This window comes from Castanea sativa, chromosome 7 (genome assembly GCF_040712315.1).
Source record: "Castanea sativa cultivar Marrone di Chiusa Pesio chromosome 7, ASM4071231v1".
Classification (NCBI taxonomy): Eukaryota; Viridiplantae; Streptophyta; class Magnoliopsida; order Fagales; family Fagaceae; genus Castanea; species Castanea sativa.
This window is the reverse complement of record NC_134019.1, coordinates 41,419,644-41,441,603: the sequence shown is the minus strand read 5'-3', so window position 1 is coordinate 41,441,603 and position 21,960 is coordinate 41,419,644. Positions and strand designations below refer to the sequence as shown.

At 34.5% G+C, this 21,960-nt stretch overlaps 2 protein-coding genes across 2 annotated transcripts; both read left to right on the top strand.

The window, feature by feature from the left end:
• Window positions 1–11,934: 11,934 nt before the first annotated feature.
• On the top strand, window positions 11,935–17,416 carry LOC142643073 (L-ascorbate peroxidase 3). Its single transcript, XM_075817613.1, has 9 exons — window positions 11,935–12,254; window positions 13,017–13,141; window positions 14,386–14,435; window positions 14,657–14,722; window positions 14,805–14,853; window positions 15,739–15,821; window positions 15,913–15,992; window positions 16,100–16,202; window positions 16,980–17,416. Exons 1-9 carry the CDS (start codon window positions 12,142–12,144, stop codon window positions 17,175–17,177), a joined length of 867 nt encoding a protein of 288 aa, XP_075673728.1. The 5' UTR covers window positions 11,935–12,141; the 3' UTR covers window positions 17,178–17,416.
• A 2,678-nt stretch (window positions 17,417–20,094) lies between these two features.
• On the top strand, window positions 20,095–21,626 carry LOC142643074 (myb-related protein 308-like). Its single transcript, XM_075817614.1, has 2 exons — window positions 20,095–20,739; window positions 21,035–21,626. The coding sequence occupies exons 1-2, from the start codon at window positions 20,477–20,479 to the stop codon at window positions 21,546–21,548; spliced, it is 777 nt and encodes a 258-aa protein (XP_075673729.1). The 5' UTR covers window positions 20,095–20,476; the 3' UTR covers window positions 21,549–21,626.
• The last annotated feature ends 334 nt before the right edge of the window (window positions 21,627–21,960 follow it).

The window sequence follows — 21,960 nt, the reverse complement described above, 5'->3', positions numbered from 1 at the left end:
CTCCAACGCAGCAAGCTTTTTCTTTTGGACCACCTTCTAGGCTTTCAGCTCCCCTAGCTCCGCCTTCGCCTCTGTCACCTTCGCCTTCGCTTTCACACGATCCATCACCGTCTCCTGGTATAGGTAACGGTCCATCAAGCCCTTCATCATAAGCATCCCTTGCAAAAATAAAAAACAAGGGTTAGAAAAGTAAGGAGACAACTTGACGGGAAGAAGAAAGGGGCAGATGTACATACCTATGCAATGCTAAAGAGACCCATCTCCTTCATAGCCTCGGTTGCATGGTTGCTTAAGTCCTTATAGTCATCATCTTTGATGATGGACGAAAGTTGCTCAAGGGCATATTGAGAGTCCTCACAAAGGAGGACAGGGTGTTTTTTAGTGACAGGAACCTGACCCATCATGATGCCTTTACCCTTCCTTGGACCAGGCAAAGGGGGCAGCTTCTTCGTGTTAGGGTTCACCCCAACGGCTGACCCCACTGTAACCTTAGGTTTTTTAGGAAGACGGTCGGTCTTGTCCAACGATTTTCTCTTCATGGACGAGTTGACCGGACCTGTCCCCTTGGGTGGCAAGCTTCCTTCCTGCTTCTTCTGTGCAGCAACCTATTGTTTGATAAAAGCCCTCCTTTTGCCTTCTTCCATTTTTGCACCAAATTGGATGGAAAGAAAGAGTTAGGTAAATCATAGTAAATAAAGGAAAAAGTAAAGAACGACGGACTTACGTCTGCATGCTTGACTATTGTAGCGATGGGCAGCTGCAGTAGGTTCAGGAATGTCACAATACCAATGGATCATGTCCAAGGTAACAAGCTTCGCCCACGTCCTCTCTGCCAATTTAATCTTAAAGGTTTTTACTAGAAAGCTCCACTGCTCCAAAGTCACCTCTAGATGGTCTCGAACTGCAAAAAGAGGACGGTTAGGCCAACAACAATAAATAATAAAAAAACAAAATTAAACCAGATGGACACCTACTAGACGGAGGCATTATACCCCAAGTTTTGTCTACAAGCATGTACTCCTAATCGTCAAGGTGACACATCCAGTTGTTGCCTTGAATAAAGAAGTACCGGCTCTTCCAGTTTTTGTTTGAATCAGGGGTGTCACACACTAGCCTAAATACATGCTTCCTTGGTAGGAAATTGTACATACCCTTAGACTGGTTGATTTCTGATGGATGGTAGCAGTGGAAGAACTCCTCCACCGTCATCCTACACTTCCCATCAAACAAGACTCCATACAAAACTTTCGCGCCAAGGAAGACTCTCCAGGCATTCGGAGAAATCTGGGTGACAGCCAGCCCCAAGTATTGAAGTAGACAGCAGTGAAAAGCACTTAGAGGGAATCTAAGTCTCGCCTTAAATATTTGCTCGTACAACTCGACGTCCTCGATACCTTGGTAGTAGCACTTTTCGGATTTGAAAGGCAGACGAATAGGGATGCCGACGGGAATATAGTATCTTTCCCTAAGGGTCTCGAAATGTTTTGCCTTGATGCTAGAGTTGAAGTCATTTGCCATCCATAACAGGAGAAGGATAAACTCCCTAAGACCATCATTGCCTATTACGAATTGGATGGGAGGATCAACGAAGTATACGTCTTCACTGTTTGAATCCCCACCTAAACCACCCTCTGATCCGACCACGTCCACGTCCTTATCCTCCTCCGAGGAAGGAGAATTGATAGACAGAACCCTTTCATCATAAAAGGTGTTGGGGTCATCCTAACTTGACAGATACATCTCATCGTAGCCCGCTTCTTCCCGGACACATGATTGATCACTCGACACCTCACTAGATATCTATCACCTACACGTGACGGATAAACCTCCAAGACTCTACAAGTTTACATAGGTGACGGGCATGCAACATTTAAAGTGAATATCAAAAAAGTTCAGCGTAAGGAGAAGGATACTTACAGTTGAATGACGCAAAGGAAGGAAACGGAGAAAGCAAGGTAGACGGTTGCACCAAGCAATGGAGAAGATGTAGCTGAAAAGCAAGTAGACAGTAGCGTTCTGGCATTAGAAAATTCTTGTGCAAAGTAAGAATGAGAGGGAGAACAACATATATATAAAGGGAACGGCGCGGAAGACGAAGGGACGCTTCGGTCTGAGTGATTAACCACTAAAAACATGCCACGTGCCCCTACTGCATTAATGGCTCTAGGCTAGCCTATCAATCAAAATGTATTTCCCAAGGGTTGAGTTAGACTGTCACTCCATGGGTCCGTAAGAATGAGAGGGGGAACAACATTTATATAGAAGGAAAGGCACAGAAGACGAAAGGACGCTTTGGTCTGAATGATTAACCACTAAAAACATGCCACGTACCCCTACTACATTAATGGCTCTAGGCTAATTTGTCAATCAGAATGCATTTCCCATGGGTTGAGTTAGACTGTCACTCCATGGGTCCGTCCGAAAAATAAGGTGACGGACCCATAGAGTGAGGGGGCAACTGAAGAGGATAAAATTAAGGTAGATAGACTCGTTCAATAAAACCTGCCATGGGCGATGATACTAGGATAATGGATGATCAAAACATAAGAAGAAGAAGACGGATCATGTCTAAGGAGGATGGACTCTCCTTGATGGATGGATTCCAAGTAGATGGATACAAAGTGGACGAGTGGCAAAGCCACGTGGCATCCACATGGCTTAAGTGGTCTTCAAGAAACTTCAAATGGAACTGTCTTGTGCCCTACAATCAACCCTAATCAACAAAATCTTTATATAGAAAAGATCCCGTAAAATACGTGTATTTATGAGGATCTTGCCTAAAAGGAAACATCTTCTTCTCCAAGAAACAAAAGTCGGTTCTACACTACTATAAAAACCCAAAACCCTCAGAAATCAAGGTACGCATAATTACCTTGATTCTAGCACTCTAGAGTTGTGAAAGTTCTCTAACTTAACCTTTAGAAGGTATTTGGCCGGTACCATACCGGTACTCTCAATAGGGTTTTCTTCTTTTTTGTTGCACAGGTCTTGTCTAAGAGAACGTAGGGACTGTGTAGCTTACTGATGATTTTCGGCATTATCATTGATTATTAAGGATTGCCTCTTGAGCACTATTGGTCTTGATTCTAAGCAAGGTGACAAAGAATTCATATACATCTAGATGTTGCAAGGGGTTTGGAGTATCTTCATGAAAGGGTGGTTCGTCCTATAAATCTTCCAATACTTTGTTGGATCAGTTCATGAGAGTTAGGGTTGCTGTAAGGGTCTCTCATGCACTAGTAGTTTTACTGCGAAGTCCTTGTGTTATCAACAAACAAATAGTACTAACAAATTGTTGAAAAAATAGTATGGAGTGAATAAGAAATTGAATCCTAATGTGTTCACTTGAACATGATATTGTAATGGTGAGAATCCTTAAGTTCCACATAGGAAATGATAAAGAATATGGGTTTATATGCTTATAGGTTGAGCTTTAGGCATGTGTGGACTGAGTCCTCTTGTCCAAATAATACTAATATTTTATTATTTTACTATTTTATTTTTTGAGTTAGTAAGTCTATATACAGTAGTTATTTATGAAACATTGTGTTTGTTCAGTAACATATATATTCATAATCCATCATTCATTAAAAACAATTTTTTAGAAACTCTCCCAAAGAGAATATTTTGTGCATTACCATTTGAGTCAAAGAGAGAGAAAAAGACATAGATTAGTTCGTACAATACCGAATTTATGTGCTTCTTCTCCTTGCTATAGATCATTTTATCCTGGGAGGCAGACATCTGTGAGTCTCAAAGTATCACAAATTATGTGAAGGGCGAAATCTACTTAAAGGACATTGTGTCAAACTCAAGACTTGATCTGTATCGTTCATCCTTTATGCATTTGATCTGTGAGTTTTTAATTAGTTGGAAATTTCTTCACATATATACAGTATCTATTATTGCTTTTGTCTTTCACATTTATGTCTTATTGCTTATATTTAGATTTGGATGTTGTTCCTTTTTGTTTAATCACAAAAGTAAATTGTTGAAATATATCCAACAAAAATCTCTTGAAAATCCAGCAAATTGGGCCCAGGCATTAGGACATGTCTGACAAGATTAGAAATGAGAGAAGAAAAGAAAAAGGGCCTCAGAATGCAAATGTATTCATTTCAAGGAAGCATTGCTTTAAAATATAAATACTCCCAAAAGTAAATAACAGTGTATATTCAGGGTTCAATATATTTTTTCTGATTATGTTTAGGGGGGAAAAAAAACTTTTCCTAATATGTGAAAGACTTTTGGTTTTGTAACTTGAGAAGAAATATTTATTAATGAATTTTTCTCTTACTATTTATAATGAACGCTGCATGTTACCTGCTAACATGAATTGGATAGCTTTGTTGAAATTTTTTTTTTTTGACAACGCAAGCATGTTGGCAACACTGTTATTTACCTAAAGCTTGAGACGATGATGCCAAGCAGTGACAGTTTGCCATAAAAGTGAGCAAGGTCTTATCTGCTTCCTCTAACCAAAGAATTGACAATCTTCAAGTTTGATTCCGTTACATACTTATCGTCATAATCACATGCCAACAGCTATTAATATCCATTTTGTTGTGTTTCAATTAAGATGATCTTTCTATTAAAAAATGAGTCACGTTAGCTAGTGCTCTTAGGACAATTGTTAATAAACCAAATTAAAAAAATTTTAACATCACTTTCATGGAAAATATAAAAAACTGTCAGAAAAAATAATTAATTTATCAATTTCCAATAAAATATTTCTAAAAATGGTTCTTAAATCAATACTCTTAGGGTATTTAATAAAATTTCCCTTTATTTATAAATATTGACAATGCTTACAATAACATTACTTCCACTTCAGTGTATTACTGACACAATTTTTTTATTGCACCAATCGTAATAAATCATGTCAAAAGTTATAAAAACTAGTCGCACACCCACGCGTTGCACGTGATAATTTTTTTTAGAGTTATCTCATAAATAAATAAATAAATATATATATATATTGTTGTTTTACTTTTCTATGTAACTTATGTAAAATTCTTATATGATAAAATCATCCAAATTATGTTATGTAATAGAATAACATTATATTCTTTATAATACAATAGGATAACATTTGACAATCAAAGTCAACAAAAAAGAAAGAAACTTAAAACACAAAACTATATTGCATCAACTCAAAGTAGAGTTCTTAAAAATACAAAAAATTAATAACCTAAAGCAGAGATGCAAGAAAAATAAAAAACCCACCAAAAAATTGAAAGAGAGAAATAACTTTTTTTGTGAGGGAAAATTATGCATAGAAATATAGAATAAAAAAGATAATGAAAAATTTATAATAAGAGGATAAGAATAAGAATAAACAAAATAAATGAAGATAAAGGGAATGATGGAGAGTGATATTAAGGTAGACGGTAGTGGGGAGATGAAAATGTGAAAGGAATGAGAAATGTTGAAGAAAAAGTGTAAATGTTAAAAAAATGAGTATAATTTTATAAGGAAATTTTTATTTATTTGTATTTAATTAATTAATTAATTTTTTTAAAATTAAAAAAATGAGAAAATATTAATAATTTAATGATATGGAGGATATGACTGAATTTAAATGGTCAATTGTAGTAGTGCTATTGATGTTAGCTTGAATATATATATATATATATATATATATATATATATATATATATATATATATATATATATATATATATATATATATATTTTTTTTTTTTTTTTTTTTTTGCAACTTGAAAAATGATAAAGCCTATCCATGTAACTAAATTAAAGTTACTTTATGATGTTGAGTTAACAAAACAAATTGGTGGTTACCAAAAAGCTAAGCATTTTTTTTTAGAGAGATGCTACATCCACAACATTTTCACAATATTTTTACAACAAATCATAGGTGATTAGTTGTTATTAGTTCAAATTTGAACCTAACACTAAGATTACTTTTTTGCCCCAACAATAACAACCAACCACTTAAGATTTGTTGTAAAAATGTCGTGAAAATGTTGTGGACATATCATTTTTTTTAATATAATAAACCTGGATGTTGAACATGAATTGTCTTGTTTTATTGCTTGTCATTTGGGTGAAATTGAAGTCTCTCATAAATTAATGAAGCCTCATTGGACCTATCAACCATTATAGCTCTAAAGAATACCAATAACAAAAATTTAGCATAAATCAGTACTTACCATTTGCAAGTCAAGAGGCTACACATACAATCTAACGTACATCATTACCCAACAATGTTTCAACTCGCCACACAGCAAAGTAATCATGTAAATGAACTTTGAAATATCCATTTGGTGTTACGATCGATGGTATGTAGCTTTCAAGGAAAAAAAAATGTAGTAGTGGTCAATTAAACAACAATACTATTCAACTACTTAGATTTATCACGGTATGAGGAGAACATGAATGCAATATGACTTCTTTGTTCCTTATGTTATAGTTGATTTTTGATTCAAATGATTTAGATGGCCTAATTAGTAGAGTATATGCTCCACAAACTTTCAAAAGATTAGAAACATTAGGTACATAGACTGAACAAACATTAGTTTCTCTCACACTACTTTTAAGGAACAATGCATAACTTAGAGGAGTCAATCCCTATAAAACAAATTATTGTAGAATTTATTTTACTTTTATTTTATTTTTCATATTAATTGCTCAATAGAATCCATGGCCCATACAAAATTTAAACGGTTGGAATTAAGAAGTAATAGATTTCTAAATATATAAATAGAATAATTTTTGTTAGAAATCAATCACTACACATGAGGAGAGAAAAAAATCAAGTGAAAAGATAACGTATCAAGTCTTAAAGGAATTTGATAGAACAAATGTCATGTTGTACAAAATTAACATATATAGAACAACTAAATAGGTGAATTCAAAGCAACCCAAATTAAGAATTTAAAGAAAAACACATGTGATAAAATTAAAAATTAAAGAGTGAAAAAACTTAAATCACAAAACTAAATCGCATCAGCTCAATATAAAGTTCTAAAAAACACAACAACTATCAACTTAAAGTAGAGATGCACGAAAAATAAAAAATTCACCAAAAAATTGAGAGAGAGAGAGAGAGAGAGAGAGAGAGATAACCTTTTTTTTGTGAGGGAAAAGTATGTGAAGAATAGAAAAGATAATGAAAAATTTATAATAAGAGTGTGTGAATAAGAAATGATAAAAAAAAGGAAGATGAAGGGAAAGATGAAGAGTGATATTAAGGAAGAGGGTAGTAGGTAGATGAAGGGAAAGATGAAGAGTGATATTAAGGTTGAGGGTAGTGGAGAGATGAAAATGTAAGGGATAGAGAAATGTTAGAGAAAGTGTAAATATTAAAATAAAATAAAAAGGAAATTTTAAAAAAAATTATAGAAAAATTGGAAAAAAAAAAATGATAATGACGTGGACGCTAATGTGGATTAACAGAAGTATAGCAACAATAAATACTACGCTTCCTTTTTTAGATATATATATATATATATATATATATATATATATATATTGTTGAGTCAATTATTCAACACTCTTGAAATACAGTGACGTGTTGTTTTTAAAAAAAAAAAAAAAAAAAAAAAAAAAAAAAAAAAGGTGATGTGTTACTCTCTCATCACTCTTGTCACAAATGAAAAATAAGTTTAATTAATTAAATTTATGGTAATGTACCCCCACATAAGTAATTAATAAGTTTCCTAATATAGTAGTGTAGAATAGTATAAAATTCACCTAGCAAAAAGAAGAGTATTAAATTCTATAATATATACGTATAAGAGAAATGCTAACGAATGTTTTTAGGGTATTGGTTAATAATTCATTTAAAGAAAAGTTTTATGGGAAAAGAAAAAAAAAATCAATTATTAACAGTTTTTTTATTTTTTTTATAAAAATAGTGTTAAAATTTTCTTAAAATAAATGGTTAACCAATGACTAAAGCGCCGTGAAGCTAAATATAAATACAAGTTTAAAACCACCTTTTGGAGGCTTATTATGACAAAGAAGTTGCTAGTAGCGCAAAGACCGGGGCGACAATACAAAGCAGAACAGAAATGCCTTAAAAAACAGAACCGCTCACTTTCAATTTCCAACTTCCTAAATTTCCATGCAAGTGTAAATTATGTCACTCTTATCTTTGCATGTAGCCGGCTTTATTATGAGTAACATTTATAACTCATACTAACATATACTGAGAATTTTGAGTAACATTTATGCCTTTTAGTGAATAGTGAATACAGCTTTCAAGCATCATCTGCTTATACTCCTAAAAAGGTGAGTCTTTTCTTGACTGTAGATTCCTGGGTCTGTGTTGAATTTTCCTCGAAGCCCTTTAATTTGTGTTACCCATCCCTTCTTTTCAGTTCTTGGTTTTGTTATTCTGTTCTTGGAACTATGTGTCATTTGTGTTTTGATTAGTTTGTGGTGTTTTGCTTTTGGGGTCATTACTCTCTTTTGATTGTAGAGGGGGAAAGTTTAGAATTGTATGTTATATGGATTTTGTGTGATGGCTCATAAAATCTAGCATTTTTATGTGTTAATTCTCTTAGTGTAGTGTAAACTGTATAATGGGATGATTTGTTGTGGGATTGGTGTGTAGATGTGAGTTTTATTGGCGTTTGCAGAATTTTTATTTAAGGTTGAGAATTTTTATGCCATTGAGGCTTAAACTGTGACAACCAGGGTAGCATATGATATCAGTTACTGGACTGCTTTTCTAATCAATATTATGTCATTATTTGCCACAATTCCCACACTTGCATAAGGAGGTCATATATGTGCGTTTGAAAGAGATTAGAAAAGGTGGTACTTTTGCTTTTGCTCTCAATTTTGGAATCAGAGTATCAGTGTTCTTTCCTTTCTACCTTTTTGTTTTTAATTTGTTTTTTTGGTTCTTCTGTTTCCCCATCTTTTTGACAACTTAACAATCCACCACGTATTAAGGCACTTTTTCTTTTTGGACCTGGGAATAGATTGTGTTTGGGCCTCCAGGGTATGGAGCACCCTTAGTAAAGTATTTTTATTACATTATAGTAATACAACCCAAAACTGATTAAATTTTCTGTTGGAGGCATTTACTTTTAGAGGAAGGACAATGAGCTGCATTGGCTGTTGTGAAGAAAATGATATCCATAAAGCTGCTGATACTGGACCATACATGTCAAATAATTCACCAGGTGATTCTGTATTCCTAAACCACGCTTATTTTTTCCTTCTTTTGGTTGGACCAAGCTACTCCTTTACACTCAAATTAGTTGAGGTTTTCTTTTTCTTTTCTTTTCTTTTTTTTTTTTTTTTCAAAAAAATTGGGTGGAAGATGTATAAGCGTGGCTCCTTATTATCTGAGTTTTTAGTTGATATTCCTTAAGTTCTGCTTGAAATCAGCTAGAGCAACTTGTTTGTTGTTAATTTTTCTTTTATATTTTCCATGCTTGTTTTGTGTGATTTGTTTGTGCTTTATCCTTGCTTGCGTATTTTCCATTCTTTTTTTTTGGGGGAAGCTATACAATGTGTAATTATAGCTAGCCATTATCATGTGTTATCATTCTGTCGGCGCTTTTTGATTGTGATTTGATTTCTAATATTCCTTTTATGGCTGCTGATTTTGTTTCCATCAACCTAAGTCAACATGAATTATGCAGGCAATAATGGAATGTATGCTGCGAAAGAAGTGTGCCAAAAGATAAACAGACTGTAACTATGCAACCTGTTGCTGTCCCTGCCATTCCAGTAGAAGAGTTGAAGGATATTTCGGATAATTTTTGTTTATAGGCTTTAATTGGTGAGGGCTCATATGGAAGAGTGTATCATGGTGTCCTGAATGGTGGACAGAATGCAGCCATCAAAAAGTTACTCCAGTAAACAGCCTGACCAAGAATTTCTGCAAAGGTACTATAAGAGTTCGTTATGCTCAGAACTACACTTTGCTCCTATCTGTCTTCTTTTTGCTTAGAAAGTTGACATAAAACTTCACAGGTCTCCACGGTATCAAGACTAAAACATGAAAATGTTGTCGAGCTTGTTGGTTATGTGTTCTCCATCTCCTCTGCTGACCAGCCTACTGATATCTTCACCAAGACTCAACCGCCTGGTCGTCTTCGAGATCTTATATCCAAACTCCAGTTGGCTTCCTCCTTGCCACCTCAAGTTTGAGGGGGGATGTTAGTGTATAGCTTAGACTAGATTAGCCAATTGGGCTTGGCCAATATACTGTATTTATAGTTTACTTATATTACTTGTACTGCACACATACCTAGCTTATATAAGGCTCTCTATTGTACATTATTGTTTACATAGGATATATAGACTATTCAGTCTTTCTCTCTTACTTTATATTCTTAACATCAAGGATGCAAATGCTTTTGTAGATTAGCCAACTGAAGCCATTGTTTATGTGAGCTTAGGTCATTCACCAAGAACCCTTATTAAATCTTAGTCCGATCTTGTACATTAATTCATAAAACCAAAAGAAAAATACAATACTGTTCATTGTCCTATAATCTCTTTAATTTGGATTTGAACTTATTATTGCAGTTATTTGTATTTTGCCATTACAATTTATATCTTTGCATGTGAGTTTAGTTACAACTCTAGATTTTTTATGAAATTAATTTCTTAAAAAAAAAAAACTATATCTCAAAGATGTCAATCCTGTTCCAATTTGTCCTTTAGAACTATTTTTATATTGGTCTATTTCAGTGGTACCATTTCATGGAACACATAATTTTATTATATATTCAATTACATGGTTTTATAAAAGATGTGGCTTATATCCAGTTCTCCAGTGCATTGGAGCTGCACCAATTGTGACACGTGTCGCAATCACAATGCATCCAGTGCACTGAGCACTGGACGAAAGCTGCGCCCTTTTATAAATGTACTTAACAAATCATCACATACTTAACATATTAAATTATTCACCCTAACACTGAATAATACACGTTCTTAAATATTACAATTACATAATAAGGAGGTTTATAATACCTATTACATATTAAGGAGTCCATTAATTTAGGATGAGTCAAGAAGTTAACCAATTTTCAAATATAACGTCTAGAGAAAAAAAAGGTTTGTGATGAATCAAATTTCTTAAATTTGTCACATCCATAATGTCAAATCAGATAGTCAAAGTCAAAATTTTATATTCAAAGAAGGAAAAAAAAAAAAAAAAAAAAGAAAAGAAAAAGAGAGCAAGAATTACATACGGGCCAAACTCGATATACCAACTAGAATTCAGAGGAATAGATTAAAACGAACCGAACAAATCAAAATGGATTAGAATTTATGAGTGATTCATACCAATTAATTAATCGAAAAAAAATTATCTTACAGATTTGGCCAGAACGAAATGACATTTCATCTCTCATCATCATATCTTGAATCTTTTTTTTTTTATTTAAGAACACATCTTATCTTGAATCTTGAATCTTGAATCATGAAAATTAGGTCAACTTTCACTATTTTTAACCATCTTATTGATGGATAGTGGACTTTTTTTTTTTTGGGTTAAATTATTAATTCGCCCTTTTAATTTTGTCTAAAATTCAATTTAATCTTATAACTTTTTAATTTATTAATTTTAATCATATAACTTTTATTTTTATTTAATACAATCGTTTTATCTAATTCTTCCACAACGTGCCATTAAACATCTGGAAAACAACTTTATTTTGAAAGTATAGAAAAGACTTCATCTAATTCCTCCACAACGTGCCATTAAACGTTCTGAAAACAACGTTTTTTTGGAAGTATAGAAAAGACTACATCCAAAAAAATGAAAGTTATATGATAAAAAATCAATAAATCAGAAACTATAGTATCACACTTAATTGAATTTTAGACAAAAGTAATTAATTATTTTTATTATTTAGCTTTTGTTTTGTTTCTTTCTTATGAGAATCTTTATATAAATTTTTTTTTTTATAAAAAAAAAATGACATCATATTGTTCATTGGCTTGGGTTGGGTGAAAATTGAAAAACGACTCTGCACCTTGGGTTTCGTTCCTATCCCAAAACGTCCCAATTCCTAACCAATCAAATTGCATTCCTCCATTTCTCAGTATAAATATTATAAACCACTATTTGTGTATTTCAGTATCTTCATTTCCATTTTTCTATTTGAAAAGCTAAATTTAGTCTGTGAGACTCTGAGAGCTTCGATGGCGTTACCCGTGGTTGACACAGAGTACCTGAAGGAGGTCGATAAGGCTCGTCGCGATCTCCGTGCTCTCATCGCCTCCAGAAACTGCGCTCCTATCATGCTCCGCTTAGCGTATTCACTCTCTCTCTCTCTCTCTCTCTCTCTCTCTATATTGCTATACTTGTTTGTTTCTCGAGAAACTGCGAGAAATGAAAAAAAAAAATGGAATATTTAATTTTTGATTATCGTTTGTTTGTGTGTGCGTGTGTATGTTTTGTTTTCTCAGCAGGCAAACGCAGTTTATGTGTTTTTTCTCGGCGATTAGATTGAACGAACAGTTAATTCATGTCATTATGCTTGTGCTATGTTTGGATTAGTAGAAAATTATATCTAAACTAGAAATAAAAATAAGTCAAATACTGTAATTGAAATTGAATAATATACAGAGAATTAAAAAAAAAAAAAAATTGTATTTCAAGTTACGTCATGAAAAACAGTGTGCGTGTCCAATTTTATTGACTTGAAAAATTATAATCTATCATTGTTTAAAAATAATGAAAATATTTTTAAATTTTCATGAAAATTTTAGTGTTTAGTTTTAATCTGAGTAGTATATTAAATATCCTGTATTTGTTTTTAATGAATTTTCACTTAGAGCAAATTTTGTTAGTAATTTTAATGTGTTAGTGTTAATAACAACTTTTTTTTTTTGAGAAACAATAGCAACTTTTATTATATAGTTTATGAAGTAAATGATATTATTATTATTATTATTATTATTATTATTATTATTGCCTTTAATTGTTTGTACTTTTATGCAAATATTAGCATTTTGTAAGGTTTTCTTTGTTTGTTATATTTTAATATTAGTTCTAATTTTCGGTTTCTTTGTAGGTGGCATGATGCGGGCACGTATGATGTGAACACGAAAACAGGTGGACCGAATGGGTCGATTAGGAGTGAGGAAGAGTATAATCATGGTTCTAACAATGGCTTAAAGAAAGCCATTGATTGGTGTGGTAAGGTTTTCGATTTGATGCTAATTCTGTGAGTTTTCCACTTAGAGATGCATATATGTATTGATGGACTAATAGGAAGCAGTGTTAAATAGTAAGTGCTGTGTTGCCAGTTAAGAATTATATGTGACAGCACTCTGTAAGGATTGGATTGGATTGGATTGGATGTTGGGTGCCTAATGTTTGTCATAACGAAATCTGATTAAAGTATAGCTCTACTTAGAAAAATTAGGACTTACAAAAGTTGTAAATATGTTAATGACTTAGGACAACCACACCTTTTCAATGAAACAAATAAACAACAAAGTAAACCCTAGGAGTCAGCACCTAAGGGCTGCTTGGAGTCAACACCAAGCAAAAACTGGAGTCGGCACCAGTGTAAAAGAAACACACATTTTTTTATAATTCTCAAAACTGTCTTACAATAATCAGAAAAAGTGCTTAAATAGCTAACAATAAAATGCATAAAGAAACCCTAATTATTAAATGCTCAGGCTTGCTTAATCCTTAGCCCAACAACTAACAGGCTCCATCCATAAGGCCAGAGGTTAGGCCGTCTTCTTTTTGCTCTTCCTCCCATACATGCGTATAATTAGGGGCTTGTACCTTGTGTCCGCATCAGTTAAAAGCTGGAAGAAAAAGTTATGGCAAATAGGCCCTTAATAGGAGGGGTGTCCAATTTTTAAGAAGTTGGGGTTTCCTCATCTTTTAGTGATGGTTCTTCTTATAGCAAGCAAAGTTTGTGATGGTGTTGGTAAAGAGCTTGAGTTTAAACAAGGTTGAGTGGTTACTGCAAAAACTTTCTAAATATGTGTCTATTTTGTAAAGGTAATTAAGACTACAACATTCAAAGAAATAAAATTTGTTGAACAAATCTGAATGGAATTGTTTCATTTGATGTTATGGGGATATTAGAGGAATTGTGGGAATGAATTGTATAGAATTCACAGAGTAGAACTTTGAATGATTCTGCATCTATAACATAAACATGAAATTTGCCAAGAGACTTGTGACTCTGGGGCATTGCTTGGCTCTCTTGGGGAGAAATCTGTGTTTGAATCCCCCTCCCCCACTTGTTGCAAGCTAAAAAAAATACGTGAAAACTTTAGAAAATTTAATGTGTCAATTTTGGAAAAAATCTCAATGTGGCCCTTACTGTTAAATTTGTGTTGAAAGTTGTCTTGGAAGATTGATTCTAAATTGGATTTTTACATTTTATTTGACGGGTGTTCTCTTTCTGATGTCAGAGGAAGTGAAGTCTAGACATCCAAAGATTACATATGCCGACCTATACCAGGTGATTACGGTTTGAAAAAGTCCTTGTGCCTAATTTATGAATTCCTCAATCTGTTCGAAAATCAGAGGGTTTGACATAGTGTGGTTTCTGTGATGAAGATATCAAACAAAGGGCTAGAACAAGGGGAGCAAGAAACATGTTGCTTTGATAAATCATTACTGATTTGAGGTTTGTAAGTGTCAAGAGTAAACTGACTCGTGATCAATCACTTGTGTTTTCAGCTTGCTGGTGTTGTCGCAGTTGAGGTCACTGGAGGTCCAACCATTGACTTTGTTCCTGGCAGAAGGGTATGCTAATGTGGCATAATTTTAGAACATAGCTTATTGCCATTATTGTTCCTTGTCATTTACTGTTTTTCCTTTTTCTTAGGATTCAATTGTTTCTCCTAAGGAAGGGCGACTCCCAGATGCCAAACAAGGTAGTCTGATACTTAGAGGGCGTTTGGATCCCACGTCTGCGTCCCACGTCCGCGTCCCACGTCCGCGTTTTGCTTCCTTTTTTTTTTTTTTTTTAAACCCAGCCGCAAGATTTGACTATTCAGCCATGAACAGTGCACAAATGCACTGTTCATGGGTCCCACAAATTTCACTTTTTAGCAACTTTTTCATTAAAAATGGGTCCCACAGTACTATTCACACATTTAAAACTTATTTTGCTACAGTGTTTTCAGTTTTCAGTTTTCAGTTTCAGCAAAATAAGTTCTATCCAAACGGACTCTTAGTACTTATTAACTTCTAAAAACAAAGCATTTATATGAAGAAAAACTTATGATTGTCTTGTTTTCTTTATGTTTCTTTAGTGACTTATAACTTCTAAACAGTTTGAATATGAAGGTTTTGGAGTTTTTTGGTTAGACCAGATCATATGGTTCTACTAACTTTATATGCTATATCTAGGCATTTTGTTCATTTGTTGGGCTGCATTTGGTTGAGTATATTGGGAACAGAGAGGAGAGCTTTAGGATTCTTTTGATTGCCGTTCCAATGCTTAATGGTATTTAAGTTAAATATTTTATTCTCTTTCCTCCTGCTTTCACTGTTACAGCACAACTTAGGTTTTCCTTCTTTTGCACTAGTCTTTCTTCTTTTTATTTATTTATTTTTTTAATTTTAAAAAACTACATGATGCAGATTTTGATTATGAGATTATCATTTTCACATTTTTGCTTTGTTAAGTTGTGAGCTGCCATTGTTATGGTGGAAGCCTTATGAGAAGTGTTTCATGTGTAGTGCTTGTGTATGATTTAATTTCGTTACACAAACCGCTCTATGGAGTAAACTTTTCCCTGTGAATTTTGTGGTAGGTGCACCTCATCTCAGGGACATCTTTTATCGGATGGGTCTGTCTGACAAGGATATTGTTGCATTGTCAGGAGGCCACACTCTGGTAGTTCTTTCTTCACTTTTTCATCTTTACATGGTTTTCTTTTGTAATAGGAACACATTTTCACCCCATTTTGTATGCTCTGTTGTTACAGGGAAGGGCACATGCAGAGAGATCGGGTTTTGATGGCCCTTGGACCAAAGAACCTCTGAAGTTTGATAACTCATACTTTGTGTAAGACTTAAACTAGGGCTTGCAATTTGTTGTGTCTCTACCTTCTTATAGACATTGTTGAGAGCCTTTGATTTTCAGCACCCATTCATAGTTACTCTTGATACCAGGGTACTTTTGAATGGAGAATCAGAGGGGCTGTTACAACTTCCAACTGACAAGGCTTTATTGGATGATCCTGAGTTCCGTCCTTATGTTGAACTGTATGCAAAGGTAACATCGGCCTATTTCAGCCAAATGACCAATACAATATTGTTGCCTAGCTTAGAACTTTATGGTTTAGAATATACGGTCACTTACAGATAGGAGGTCACCTTTACCTTTATTATGGTTGTTGTATCTTGCTGCTTGACAATGCAATGGAGTCGATCACTTGCTGTTCTTCCCAGCTCAATCTGAGATTAGTGTTTAGCATTATACAACATGATTCCATGTCTATGGAGTAATCAAGTATAGCTCATCCATGTGCTAGTAGAGATGGCAAATTCCAAATTCTGACCTGCCAACCTGCTTGAATTTTGGTTGATTCAAGTGGGGTTCCAAATTAAATGCGTCCCTTATCTTATTTTATTGTAACCAACTTTGTACCAACTTTTTGGGTATGGAGCAATACTCTCTGCTATGGCATACATGATACTGGTCCTACTCTAATTATTATTATTTTTTTGAAAAATACATGTTTTAGATGCATTTGAGCGTTTCTCATTTTATGGGATTCACAGTTTGGAATTGGATTGTTTTTTAAATAATCAATTTGTCTTTGTATTAACTCAGCTCACCCTGATCTAATCCTATAAACCAAATGGATTAAACATGGCTCATTGGCAGCTACTATGCTGTAATCAGTTCCTCATAAGGAAAGCTGAGACATTCAAACCATGTGTAAATCAAATAGTTCATTGTTTGAATTTTGCACGTGTTTTAAGTGTGGCTTCTGTGCTTTCTTTTAACTAAGCTATCATTGCAATTTTATTTCTTGATCCATGTCAGGATGAGGATGCATTCTTTAGAGATTATGCTGAATCACATAAGAAACTCTCAGAGCTAGGGTTTACTCCAAGGTCCTTTGGGTCCAAGGTAATTGCAAAGGATAGCACTGTACTGGTTCAAAGTGCTGTTGGAGTTGCAGTCGCTGCTGCTGTGGTGGTGTTGAGCTACTTCTATGAAATTCGTAAAAAAATGAAGTGAGCATGGCTTAGTTGATCTCTCTCAAATGTCACAAATATTATCCCTATGAATCAGTGGCTTTGAGTTCATTTTTGCAACCCAACTGCTGCAATAGTTCTTGTACTTATCTCACTAATAACATGGGCCAGGGCCTTACTAAAAGCTTGGCCACTTTATGAACTAGTGGAAAGATACAGTGAACTTTCAGACCAATTTGAATTAAATATAAATGGAGGCTGACATATGAATTTTTATATTTAGTTAGATACTCTTGTTCGCTTCCTCTGGAATTGTTTTCTTTCTCATATTGATTTTAAGAAGTCTGTTCTCTGTGAATGCTTACAAAATTATATTTGTCAGTGGAGTCTTGTAAGTTGTAACAATTCATACCTGCATGCATGTGGGGTTTGAGCAAGAAAAGACAGTTTGCTGTGCCTGTACTCATATATGTACAAGGATTGTAACAAACAATTAGTTTTATGGGAAAACTACTATAAGGATAAAATCTAGGTATAGTTCTTCTGGTGGTGTGGTTGCATAAGTTTTGCAAATTAAATTCAATCACTTAATAAATATAACGACCTTGGAAGAAGGTAATACCTTTTGTGCCGCATTCATTAACGCGAACACAATTGAATTTTTTGTCTAACTTTTGCCTAAAATCAACTTTGTGGATGTGTCAACAAGTGCCTAACAGTACCTACTGTCTTGGTGGAGTATGGTAGGATTTTGTTAGTTCTAGTAATTATATTTTGAATTGGGTTACTAAAAAAAATTGCACACTTGATGTCTTCTACCAACTCATCTAGAAAGAAAATTCACCAGTCTTTATCACATCATTATTGTTAGCTAATAGGCCATAAATCTGAGCAAACAATACCTGTGCTACTTTAACTCCAATTCTAACTGTACTTAGACCTTGTTTGCTTGGCAGAAATTGAAGATCTGAAAAACAAGGGAATGATACAGGAAAGATCTGAATAGGGAGAGCAAGTAAATAATGTGTTAGACTTATAGGGTGCCAAAATTTCAAGCTGTATCCATAATGTTGGTCGTTGAAACAGAGTTTGAGCAATAGTTTTTGAGCCCCCACATGTGGAGGGCAGGCCAAAGAGGTAGGTATAAGGGTTTTTAGGACAGCCCCACAAGTCCTGTTCAAAAACCTAAACACATGCACATGACATTTATATTTTTTTGCTGCGCTGTTTGTCACTGTACATTCAGATTATTGTTCTTTCCTTAGCCATAACCTCTCAAAGTTCCTTTGACAAGTCATGTAATTATAATTTTCATTCCCTTATTATTAATTTTTTTTTGTTTCACACTTTGATTTTCTTTTTCTGGATTGTCTTTGTGCATTTTGTAGGGAAGACTGGTTAGGACAGAGACCATTGTGCTAACAACTAGCATTAAATTGACATAACTGATTGCGACGATAGGTACCATCTGATTGAAACGGGAGAGTACAAGATGCCCACTTGCTTAATGTGCTTAGTTATATTATTAATCCTTCATTAAGCATGAAGTTTTAGAATAATTTTTAACATAAAAAATTTGGAAGAATTTTCGCTTTCTTTTTTTTCTTATGTAGCATCATAGATAGTTTTGAATATAGATAGGGATAAAGTGATAAAAGATGAGTACTTTGTGGCCAGTGGGGGAGTGAAAGATCATAAATTTCTAAATAGTTCAACATCAAAGTGAGGCCAAAGTTGAACTCAGTGGTGCTAGGACAGTCAGAAAGGGTGAAAAAAGGTAGGTGAAATACACACCCAAATAACTACACAAGTGGACAACTCTCTCTCTCTCTCTCTCTCTCTCTCTCTTTTGGAAAACAACCTCTGCCCATAAAAGCTCTTACCATCCACTTGATTTTCATGATGGGAGAGAGAGAGAGTCCATGTGTGGTGGTGGGTAACAAACAATATCAAATTGGGAGGGAGTGAGAGAGATAAAAACAAAAAGATGAATCAACCTCCTAATCCCTAAACCTTGTGGTCTAAACTTGTACTACAAGGTTGGGGGCAAAAATAAAGAAAAAGTGGAAGGTGAACCAAAGCCCACATACAACCACAACCACACTCATTATCTTTTCCTATTCTCCCCTTTTCTTTCATCATCCTCCTGCCCCTTTAACCCAACCTCCAACTCTTCTAGAAGCCCCTCTCTCTCTCTCTCTCTCATGCATGATAATGTACCAATAGAATAAAGAACCACAACTACCATCCCTATACTTTTGTGCACAAATATAGCAGAACCACTTTTACAATTTTTTCCAAAAACCCCACTACAACTAACCAACAAATATTTTATAAACCATATATATTTATTTCCTTATTATACCATGAATAAGGTGTAATTCTGTGCATTCATCAAAAAAAAAAAAAAGGTGTAATTCTGTGCAATGACGTGCCCATATAAAATTTTCAAGTACAGACAGTCATATTGGCCAAGGACAAAAAAATCTGCAAACAACTCACTATTAAGCATTAAGAGCATCTAGACAGTATAAAAACTTAAAAAGAGCTAAGAAATCATAAAAATGTTTAGTAATCTCTATGCTTACTAATGAGTCACGAGTTCTCAAGAAAGTGCAATCTTATTAATAAACAGCTCAGTAGGGCCTATTAAGAATGAAAGGGGAAAGGGGTAATTGGTCCAAAAAGATGGGATGTACCTTTAATTTCAACAAAATCCCTAGTGGCTGTTAGTTAGTTCCAACAACATGATAAAAAAATCTAAGCTGTACATGTATTCTGGTACATATATGTGTTGTCTAGTGAATTGGAGAAGTTTTTTAAGAGATTAGCAAAATAATTAGAAAATAATTAGGGTAAAGTTGTGCAGAGTATAGACAGAGAGAAAAAGTAAAAGGCAGAGATCACACCTTGTCTTTCCCATACTTTAATATACCTTACTTTACACCTACCTGAAGGTTGCCCATAGTTAATGTTCCTTTAACTTATTGTATGATTGATGCCAATATCATCAAGAGAGACGCCACCAGCCACTCCCTCTAACCTGTCTCACCAACTCACATCTAGAAGCAATTAGAGTCACTTCCCTCTTTTCTCTCTCTCTCTCTCTCTCTCTCTCTCTCTCTTATAGTCAAAAGCCTATAAAACCATACTGAAAAAGCTCTCACAAAGGCCGGCCTTAATGTTCCAGCAACACAAATAATATAAACTATGTCCTTCATTTCCATCCCTTCCAAACAAAACAAAAAATCATTCCAAAGAGAGAGTTATATACTGCTATAGCATTAGCAACAGCAACAACCCACAACTACTACTACTGCTTCTACTTGTAATTCCAACTCAATGGGAAGGTCTCCTTGTTGTGAGAAAGCTCACACAAACAAAGGAGCATGGACTAAAGAAGAAGATGATCGTCTTATTGCTTATATAAGAGCTCATGGTGAAGGGTGTTGGCGCTCACTACCTAAAGCTGCTGGCCTTTTAAGATGTGGCAAAAGTTGCAGACTCCGTTGGATCAACTATCTCCGTCCTGACCTCAAGCGTGGCAACTTCACTGAAGAAGAAGACGAGCTCATCATCAAACTCCATAGCCTTCTCGGGAACAAGTAAGTCCAACACACTCCCCTAGGCTTCCCCTATTGTCAAAGTTGAATCTTTCTACTGTCACAACAAACTGGTATCAAAGTTTATGCTTTCAAAACACTTTCTGCTATGGACGTAGGCTGCTAATTGTGAAAGCGGAAGCTTCTATTGCCACAACAAACTGGTATCAAAGCTTCCGCTTTCACAACACCTTTTGTTGTGGACTTAGGCTGTTAGGTCAAACCATGTTAATTTTTAGTGTTGTAAATTGTTAATATTTTCCAAACATTAATGGGGTTTCTTGAATTTTTGCCATAGGTGGTCTTTGATAGCTGGGAGATTACCAGGCAGAACTGATAATGAGATAAAGAACTATTGGAACACTCATATAAGAAGAAAGCTTTTGAACAGAGGGATAGACCCTGCAACTCACAGGCCAATGAATGAGGCTGCTGCAGCAGTAGCAGCAGCAGCAGCAGCAGCAGCTCAGGTTGAAGCAACCACAATATCTTTTGCTGCTGTGAAAGAAGAAGAAAAAAGCGCTAGTGGGTTTAGTGGGAAAGACACAAAAAACCCAGTTCAAGAAAAGTGTCCAGACTTGAACCTTGAGCTTAGAATTAGCCCTCCTAGCCACAACCAGACTGAGCCATTGAAGAGTGGTGGGAGGGTTACTATATGTTTTTCTTGCAGCTTGGGTGTGCAGAATGGTAAGGAGTGTAGCTGCAGAAATGATAGTGTTGGTAGTAGTAGTAGTGATAGCAGTGCTACTGGTTATGATTTCTTGGGGTTGAATGGTGTTGTATTGGATTACAGAGGCTTGGAAATGAAATGAGATGGGGAACTGGGTTTGAAATTATGTAACATCATCAACAGATTAATGGAGAGAATTTGAGAAAGAGATTGGTATTAATTTGAATCTCTCTAAATTTCTCTTCCTTTTTCTTTTTTTTTTCTTTTTTTTTTTTTCTCTAGTTTGTATAATTAGTATTAATATTAAATAGTTATATAGTACTAGTACAGTTGATCATTATCATTATTGGTGAATGTCTTTCATTTATTGGTGTATTCAATGTTTTGGCCCTTATTTTTTATTTTTTCAATTTTTACATTTTAGTTCATCAGTTTAAAGGGAAAAAAACAAAGCTCAAAGGGGTCATGTAAATTGTCACTATTGGTGCTACAGCAGATACAGATAAAAGAGTTGTTGAAAATAATCTAGGATTGGGTTTTGAGTTTTATTTATT

Bases quoted from the DNA above. Each gene is read 5' to 3' on its own strand.
- LOC142643074 (XM_075817614.1), top strand. From the start codon at position 20,477: ATGGGAAGGTCTCCTTGTTGTGAGAAAGCTCACACAAACAAAGGAGCA. The intron at 20,740-21,034 runs GTAAGTCCAACA...TTTTTGCCATAG, and splicing joins CATAGCCTTCTCGGGAACAA to GTGGTCTTTGATAGCTGGGA.
- LOC142643073 (XM_075817613.1), top strand. From the start codon at position 12,142: ATGGCGTTACCCGTGGTTGACACAGAGTACCTGAAGGAGGTCGATAAG. The intron at 13,142-14,385 runs GTAAGGTTTTCG...TTCTGATGTCAG, and splicing joins GAAAGCCATTGATTGGTGTG to AGGAAGTGAAGTCTAGACAT. The intron at 14,854-15,738 runs GTAGTCTGATAC...ATTTTGTGGTAG, and splicing joins ACTCCCAGATGCCAAACAAG to GTGCACCTCATCTCAGGGAC.